The sequence below is a fragment of the Dromaius novaehollandiae genome, chromosome 36, assembly GCF_036370855.1.
Source record: "Dromaius novaehollandiae isolate bDroNov1 chromosome 36, bDroNov1.hap1, whole genome shotgun sequence".
In the NCBI taxonomy this organism is placed as follows: domain Eukaryota; kingdom Metazoa; phylum Chordata; class Aves; order Casuariiformes; family Dromaiidae; genus Dromaius; species Dromaius novaehollandiae.
Window position 1 is genome coordinate 150,760 of NC_088135.1, and position 9,274 is coordinate 160,033.

Sequence of the window (9,274 nt, forward strand, 5' to 3'; positions counted from 1 at the left end):
ACCCTAACCCTAACCCTAACCCTAACCCTAACCCTAACCCTAACCCTAACCCTAACCCTAACCCTAACCCTAACCCTAACCCTAACCCTCTAACCCTAACCCTCTAACCCTAACCCCAACCCTAACCCTCTAACCCTAAACCCTAAACCCTAAACCCTAACCCTAACCTGAACCTTAATCCCAACCCCAACCCCCAACCCCTAACCCCGACCCTGAGCCCTGACCCCTAATCCCAGCCTCCTCTACCCCTAGCCCCCCCTCCCCGGCACCCCCCCGGCCTTCCCCTACCCCTTCCCCCTCTCCTGGCTCCCCCCCTAGTCCTCCACCCCTAGCCCCCCCTGTGGCCCCCTCTCAGCCCTAGCCCCCCCCCCACCTCAGCACCCCCCCCAGTCCTAGTCCCCCCCTACCCCTAGTGCATTGTAGGCCCTACCCCTAAGTCCCAGGTGCTCATGTGTAACCCTAAAAGTGTTACTGTGACTGATCACCAGGGGGCAGTCAAAGTCTAGTAATAAGGGGTGTGGAATAACCCTAATGCTAACAGCAGGGGGCTCCCTAATGGTAATTGTATTTGGTGTCAGATTGGTAACCCTAGTGTACCGGTGAACTATTGCCCTAGTGTGTGACTCTTGGGGGGGGGGGGGGTGGGACCAGGTGGGTGTGTATGCTTTTGGGTGGGTGGCTGAGAAGTGTGTGTGGGTCTCCTAACTGCTTATATGTTGTGAATTCCTTTTGCTGTGACTGTTGTTAGCATGTGATCCACCCTGTGTTTGTGTGTGGTGTGTGTCATGGTGCATGGAGGGTATGTACATTGTGTATATACTATGTATAGTATTTGTGTATGTGATGTTTTTGTGCATATATACATGCATAGACTGTGTCTAGTATGTATGTACGGTGTGTGCATGTGGTATGTACAGTGAGTATATAGTATATATAAAAAAGAAAGAAAAAATAATAAGTATAGAAAGGCTTAATTTGCATATTTAATGAATTCAGTAGCAGGGGTAGGATACTGGCTGGGAGCAAATAATTTTTTTTTTAAATGGTGAAATTATTATTATTTGCTCCCAGCCAGTATGCTAGAAAAAAGAGGAGGAAGAGAGGAGGAAGAGAGGAGAAGAGGAAGAGAGGAGAGGAGGAAGAGGAAACAGAAGACAGAGACAAAGACAAAGAGAAAGAGAGACAAAGAGAAAGAGAGACAAAGAGAAAGAGAGACAAAGAGAAAGAGAGACAAAGAGAAAGAGAGACAAAGAGAAAGAGAGACAAAGAGAAAGAGAGACAAAGAGAAAGAGAGACAAAGAGAAAGAGAGACAAGACCAAGACAAAGAGAGACAAGACCAAGACAAAGAGAGACAAGACCAAGACAAAGAGAGACAAGACCAAGACAAAGAGAGACAAGACCAAGACAAAGAGAGACAAGACCAAGACAAAGAGAGACAAGACCAAGACAAAGAGAGACAAGACAAAGAGAAAGAGAGACAAAGACAAGGAGAGACAAAGGCAAGGAGACACAAAGACCAAGACCAAGAGAGACAAGACCAAGACCAAGACAAAGAGAGACAAAGACAAAGAGAGACAAAGACCAAGACAAAGAGAGACAAAGACAAAGACAAAGAGAGACAAAGACAAAGACAAAGAGAGACAAAGACAAAGACAAAGAGAGACAAGACAAAGACAAAGAGAGACAAGACAAAGACAAAGAGAGACAAGACAAAGACAAAGAGAGACAAGACAAAGACAAAGAGAGACAAGACAAAGACAAAGAGAGACAAGACAAACAACAAAAGACAAACAAAGACAGAACAACAGAGGACAAAGACAACAAACAAAGACAAAGACAACAGAGGACAAACACAGAACAACAGAGACAACAAACAGAAAAAAGACAACAGAGAAGACAACCAGAGAGAACAAAGACAACCACAGAGAAGACAGAAAGCACAGAAAACAACAGAGAAAACAGAGAACAGAGCAAAAAGCACACGCAGGAGAGCTGAGAGAGCAGAACAGAGAAAAGAGCAGAACACAGAGAACAGAACAAAGCAAAAAGCACAGCAAAGAGCACAGCAAAACACAAAATACAGAGCAAAGCAGAACACAGCAGAACACAGAGAGCAAAGCAGAAAACACAAAGCTGAGGGCAGAGCACAGAATGCAGAGAAAAGCACAGACAGCAGAGCACCACAATGCAGGCAGACTGAAAGAGTAAATAGTAAAGACAGAGAAAGGTAGAGAGAAACCTGGACAAAGTGAACATAGACAATCAGGGAAAAGGAGAAGAAAAAGGCATAAGAGACAGACAAAGAAAGAAAGAATAGGAAACAGAACAGAGGACCAAAAAATTAAAATAAGAACAAGACAAAAACTTCTGCCTTCTTCTTGTTTTAAAAGGTCAAAAGAGCAAGAGCAAAGAGGAAAAGGGCAAGAGCAAATGTGTGGCGCATGCAGTTCAAATAAGACAACAGAAACAAACAGCAAAACCATCTTTATTTGAAAGGAGACACACACACCACCATCTTTATTGTTTTATTGCACAAAAAAATACATCATCACAACATACAAAACATAACAAGCCCACGCTCTACATGAGCTGCACACACTCTTCAGCATTCACCTCTACATTCTCACCGCTACTACTCTCATCAGTCGGCAAGCGCCTCCAGTCTTTTGGACAGCTCCCAGTAACAACGTTACTGGACGCCTCCAAAAACTGCCCTGCCTACAAAACCCCCGGTCCCCAGCCAAAGCTCCGCACCAACATTGGCGATGATCATCGCCTCGCAGAGCGGCCGGGACCGGGGGAAAAAAAACCCAGCCGGGGGAAAAAAAAAAAAAATCCCCCAGCTGGGGTTTTTTTTAATTATTTTTTAAATAAATTCTAACTACAACCTGGAAAAAGAAAAACACATGCATACAAAGTTAGACACACTCACCACCAAGCCCACCCAACAACCACACAGCTGCCCACTCACTCCCACCACAATCATTCTACCTCCCTACAGTAACAGGCAAGCGCCTCCAGTCTTTTGGACAGCTCCCAGTAACAGCATTACTGGACACCTCCAAAAACTGCCCTGCCTACAAAACCCCCGGTCCCCAGCCAAAGCTCCGCACCAACATTGGCGATGATCATCGCCTCGCAGAGCGGCCGGGACCGGGGGAAAAAAAACCCAGCCGGGGGAAAAAAAAAAAAATCCCCCAGCTGGGGTTTTTTTTAATTATTTTTTAAATAAATTCTAACTACAACCTGGAAAAAGAAAAACACATGCATACAAGATTAGACACACTCACCACCAAGCCCACCCAACTGCCCACACACTCCCACCACAGACAGTCATCACAGCTACTAACAAAACCACATGCTTCCATCCTTGTTTAAAGATAACACTATCCTGGCATGAATAGAACCCCCCCCCCGCCCCCAAAATGGCCATCCCAATAAAAAAAATTAAAGAAAAAAACTACTTTTATCTCTTACTGACAAACCCCCCCCCCAAAAAAAAAAAAAGAAAAAACAAAATAAGTGTTTCATAGATACAGTATTCTGCTCTGGCAACTACCATTACTACACCCACAGGCAAGGCAGCTCCAAACACACACACAGACACGTACACACAGACACGTACACACACCCTCCATGCAAAAAACAATGCCAGCACAGAAGATGCTGCCAGCCAGAAAGCCCTACAATGCCACGACCGTGCGGCTCTGGTGCTCTGCACGAGACCAGAAAAGAGTCAGATGCCACCATCTGTGACGGAAAGGGGCCGGCAAAGCAAGGAACGGCCATGCGGAAGAGGCCGGCAAGAAAGACCCGAGGCTCTGATGACACAGGGAAGAAAACCCTGAAAGGGCACCGGGAGGATGCAAAATAAGAGAGGCCTCAGAAAACACACGACCAACAAGACCTGAATGATGGCTGCCAAGATGATTGGCCAGAAACAATGCAGAATCACAGTGACAGACTGCTGCTTTCAGCTGCCTGCACAGAACAAGATGATCATTGGAGCAATGCAGATGAGTCAGTCAAGACCAGACAAAAGACAGCAGATGCCTGTTGCACTAGCACTACAAAGCATATGCGGTGCTCCTTGAGCACAAAGAGCAAGGGCAACATCAAGACCTGAGCAAAAGATAGCACAGCTACAACACACACCACATACACTACACAACAACACAGACACAGGCTGGAGCTGCCCTGCCTGACACCCACCCTCACTTTCTGCCATGCACACCCCACTGCCTCTGCCTCACACACACAAACACACACACACACACACACACACACACACACACACACACCCCGCAACACCCTTTGCCCATGCACTTCGCTTTTGCAGTGCTCTGCATCACTGTTGCTCCTCAAGAGGCATCCTCAACAGCAGACACATCCTCTGCAGCAGCCGCACCCTCTGATCTTCTTTTGCTCACCACATTTGCCTTCATCACCTGCCAAACCAGAGCGCAAGCAGTCACCCCCTTGCCAGTCAGCTCCATCCCCATCTGCAAGGGCACCCTCCACCAAAGCGCCATCGGCGCTCCGCTCACCTGCACCGCAACAACTCCAAACGCCAACATCCTGCCTGGGGGGAAGCCCGTGGCGCCTGGCAAAAAACAAAATAACAAAGTGACTCTTCTGCCAGGCAGCGCTCACCAGCCCTACAACATCCAGCTCCGATCCACTCACCTGAAAGTCTCAGCCACGCCTGGGAAAGGCCCACAGCAGACCTGAAAAAACAGAGAAAAAGGCATCACCGACAGGCAGACCAACACCACCCACACCACAATAAAATCAGACCCAACAAGCTGCCCCACTCACCTGCTCAGGCTCTTCTCAGCACTCAGCTGCTTCTCTCCACAACTTCCCGCAAAACCTGCAAGCACAGAGAGAAGTCACACACTCAGGCGATGCCCGCAACACCACCACTCCAGTCCATCACGGACACACTCCACACTCCACCATGGCTAACACCCACAGGCAAGGCAGCTCCAGCCCCAAAAACACACAGACAAACAAATAGCAGACACAAACACAGAGGACAGCCCTACACAAAAAAAAACCCTATTCCCACACATAAGACTGCCGGCCAGAAAGAGCCGCACGGTCGTGGCGTCGTAGGGCCGAGGCTCTGGACGAGCCCAGAAAAGAGTCAAACGTCAATGCCCAGGATGGAAAGGGACCGGCAAAGCTCAGAAGAGTGATGCAGAGGAGGCCGGCGAGAAAGACCCGAGGCCATGATGATGCAGGGAAGGAAACCCTGAAAGGGCGCCAGCGAGACGCAAGACAAGAGCGGCCCCGGAAGAGGTGCGGCCGATGAGGCCTCGACGATGGCCGCGACTAAGACTACACTGCAAACGGCCACAATGCAGAGTCACAGTGACAGACCGCCCCTTTCAGCTGCCTGTGCAGAACAAGATGTAGTCCATTGGAGCAATGCTGATGAGTCTGGCCAGGCAAAAGACAATGGATGCCTGCCACGCTACCGCTGCAGAGCATAGGCTGTGCTCTTTGAGCACAAAGAGCAAGAGCAACATCAAGACCTGAGCAAAAGATAGCACAGCTACAACACACACCACATAGACTACACAACAACACAGACACAGGCTGGAGCTGCCCTGCCTGACACCCACCCTCACTTTCTGCCATGCACACCCCACTGCCTCTGCCTCACACGCACCACTCATCCAGAACAACCCTCCACTCTACACTGAACATCAGCACACACACACACACACAGAAACTGAGGATGCCCCAACACCCTTTGCCCCTCAACTTAACTGTGGCAGTGCTGTAGGTCACCGGTCCTCAAGAGCCATCCTCAGCAGCAGCCGCATCCACACTGATCTTCCTTTGCTCACCACATTTGCCTTCATCACCTGCCAAACCAGAGCGCAAGCAGTCACCCCCTTGCCAGTCAGCTCCATCCCCATCTGCAAGGGCACCCTCCACCAAAGCGCCATCGGCGCTCCACTCACCTGCACCGCAACAACTCCAAACGCCAACATCCTGCCCGGGGGGAAGCCCGTGGCGCCTGGAAAAAAACAAAATAACAAAGTGACTCTTCTGCCAGGCAGCGCTCACCAGCCCTACAACATCCAGCTCCTATCCACTCACCTTAAAGTCTCAGCCACGCCTGGGAAAGGCCCACAGCAGACCTGAAAAAGCAGAGCAAAAGGCATCACCGACAGGCAGACCAACACCACCCACACCACAATAAAATCAGACCCAACAAGCTCCCCCGCTCACCTGCTCAGGCTCTTCTCAGCACTCAGCTGCTTCTCTCCACAACTTCCCGCAAAACCTGCAAGCACAGAGAGAAATCATGTGCTCAGGCGATGCCCGCAACACCACAGCCCATCCACATCAGGCATTCGCTCCCACACCTTTTCCTGCTCCGCTCTCCCATCCCAACTGCTGGGCTACGGCTCCCCACACCGAGGTCCGCCACACAACTGTAAAACAGGAATGGCGCTGGGCGAAGGGGACAGCGCCAACGAGGTGATGACCCTACGCCGGGCTCTGCGTCTGCTCCCGGACTGATGCTCACCTCACCCTGCTCCTCCTGGATGCGAGCGACCTGCTCCCCGCAAGGCTCCACGCCTACAAGCACAAAGCAAAAATTAACCGCGCAACCCACTGACCGCAACACTCTCCTTCCAACACCAAATCTCTAGCTCACCTTCTTGGGGCGTGCCCCTTTCTTCCTCCAGCTCCCTTGGGACCACTCGGAACACTGCTCAGCACCTGCAAAAAACAACAAAACAAAACAACATAAAGTGGAGCACACAGACATTGACAAATCACCATTCCAGTCCATCACTGACACACTCTGCACACCACCATTCCTAACACCCACAAGCAAGGCAGCTCCAAACACACACAGACAGACAAAAAAAAAAAACAACATTAGACACAAACATGAAGGAAAGCCCTATGCAAAAAGAACTATTCCAATGCATTCCACATGGTATCTGATGACACCACAACCCTGCGGCTCTGATGCTCTGGACGAGCCCAGAAAAGACTAAGATGTCAACGCCTGGGATGGAAAGCGGCCGGCAAAGCGAGGAATGGCGATGCGGAAGAGGCCGGCGAGGAAGACCCGAGGCCGTGATGACGCAGGGAAGAAAACCCTGAAAGGGCACCGGTAAGACGCAAAACAAGAGCGGCCTCGGAACGAGAGCGGCCGACGAGGCCTCGACGGTGGCCGCAAAGATCGATGGGCACGATGCAAAGCCGGAGGCACGGACCGCCCCCTTCGGCTGCCTGCATGGGACGAGACACCATCCGTGGGTGCGATGCTGATGAGTCAAGCCAGCAAAAGACTACAGAGGCCTACAATGCTAGCGCTCCACAGTGTAGGCCGTGCTCCTTGAGCACAAAGAGCAAAGGCGACATCAAGACCTGAGCAAAAGATAGCACGGCTACAACACACCACATAGACTACACAACAACACAGACACAGGCTGGAGCTGCCCTGCCTACCGCACCCTCGCTTTCTGCCATGCGCACCTCACCACCTCTGCCTCACACATACCCCACTCATCCAGAACAGCCCTCCGCTCTACACTGAACATCAGCGTGCACACACACACAGAGTTAAGACACCCCTGATACCCTTTGCCCCTCAACTTAACTGTTCAAATGCTGGGCATCACCATCGGTCCTCAAGAGCCATCCTCAATGGCAGCCGCATCTGCACTGATCTCCCTTCAGTCACCACAGTTGCCTTTATCACCTGCCAAACCAGAGCACAAGCAGTGACCCCCCCTTGCCAGTCAGCTCCAGCCACATCTGCGAGAGCACCCTCCTCCAAACCACCATTGTCATCGCACTCACCTGTACTGTGCCAAAGCCACGCTCCAGCACTGTGGCTGTGAGGCTGCCCGTGGCATCTGGAAAAAGCAAAACAACAAAATTACTCTTCTGCTAGGCAGTGCGGACTAGCCCTACAACTACTGCCACACCATTATACTCACCCATTCTACCTCACCTCAAATCCTCAGCCACGCCTGGGAAAGGCCCGCACCGTACCTGAAAAAGCAGAGCAAAACACATCACCGAGAGGCAGCCCAGCAGCACCCTACCGCACAATAAAACTCAGGCCAGACAAGCTGCCCTTCTCACCTGCTCAGGCTCCTTGTTGCTGATCAGCTTCTCCTCTCCAAAACTTCCTGTAATGCCTGCAAAACCAGCGAGAAGACCACACCTTGAGGTCATGCCAAAAACCACACCCCATGCACAACATTACCTCGCTACAATACCTTTACCTGCTCCGCTCTCCCGTCCCGACTGCCGGGCTACGGCTCCCCACGCCGAGGTCCGCCACACACCTGTAAAACAGGAACGGCGACGGGGACGGCGCTGACGAGGCGATGGCCCTACGCCGGGCTCTACGTCCTCGCCCAGACCTCTCCCTGCTCCTCCTGGATGCGAGCGACCTGCTCCCCGCAAGGCTCCACGCCTACAAGCACAAAGCAAAAATTAACCGAGCAACCCACTGACCGCAACACTCTCCTTCCAACACCAAATCTCTAGCTCACCTTCTTGGGGCGTGCCCCTTCCTTCCTCCAGCTCCCTTGGGCCCACTCGGAACACTGCTCTGCATCTGCAAAAAGCAACATAAACTGGAGCACACAGACACTGACCGATCGCCATTCCGGGCTATCGCTGCCACGCTACATATGCTACCATTGCTAATAACCACAGGCAAAGCAGCTCCGGCCCCACGCACACAGACAAGCATTAGACACAAAACAAACACACATAGGTACAAGCATCAGACACAAACATGCAGGAAAGCCCTACGCAAAAAGAACTATTCCCACGCATAAGATGTTGCCAGCCAGAAAGCCCTACGACGCCACGACCGTGCGGCTCTGATGCTTCGGATGAGCCCAGAAAAGAGTCGAACGCCACCGCCCGGGATGGAGAGTGGCCCGCAAAGCCGGGACGACCGATGCCGAAGCACCTGGCCGGGAAGACCCGAGGCTGCGGCGATACAGGAAAGAACCCTGAAAGGATGCCAAGAAGATGAAAAACAAGAGCAGAACCAGAAGAGGGGCAGGCAAAAAGGCCTCGACGACGGCCCCGAAGATGAGCGGCCGCAAATGGCCGCGATGCAAAGCCGGAGCGATGGACCATCCCTTTTGGCTGCCCGCACGGGACGAGACGCGATCCGCTGGAGCGATGCCGATGACTGAGGCCGGACAAAAGACGGCGGATGCCTGCCGCGATGACGCTGTGGAGCGTGGGCCGTGCTCCTTGAGCACA

At 51.6% G+C, this 9,274-nt stretch overlaps 1 protein-coding gene and 1 long non-coding RNA gene across 2 annotated transcripts; both read right to left on the bottom strand.

The window, feature by feature from the left end:
- Positions 1 to 3,548: 3,548 nt before the first annotated feature.
- LOC135325356 (uncharacterized) lies at positions 3,549 to 4,731 on the bottom strand. Its single transcript, XR_010386407.1, has 3 exons — positions 4,688 to 4,731; positions 4,549 to 4,604; positions 3,549 to 4,449 (listed from the first exon to the last, which is right to left on the bottom strand). It is a non-coding gene; the product is annotated as an uncharacterized LOC135325356 (long non-coding RNA).
- Positions 4,732 to 6,388: 1,657 nt separating this feature from the next.
- On the bottom strand, positions 6,389 to 8,717 carry LOC135325379 (glycine-rich protein 1-like). Its single transcript, XM_064503351.1, has 8 exons — positions 8,545 to 8,717; positions 8,272 to 8,465; positions 8,129 to 8,184; positions 7,981 to 8,035; positions 7,841 to 7,896; positions 7,639 to 7,739; positions 6,681 to 6,745; positions 6,389 to 6,601 (listed from the first exon to the last, which is right to left on the bottom strand). The coding sequence occupies exons 1-4, from the start codon at positions 8,607 to 8,609 to the stop codon at positions 7,991 to 7,993; spliced, it is 360 nt and encodes a 119-aa protein (XP_064359421.1). The 5' UTR covers positions 8,610 to 8,717; the 3' UTR covers positions 6,389 to 6,601; positions 6,681 to 6,745; positions 7,639 to 7,739; positions 7,841 to 7,896; positions 7,981 to 7,990.
- Between the last annotated feature and the right edge of the window lie 557 nt (positions 8,718 to 9,274).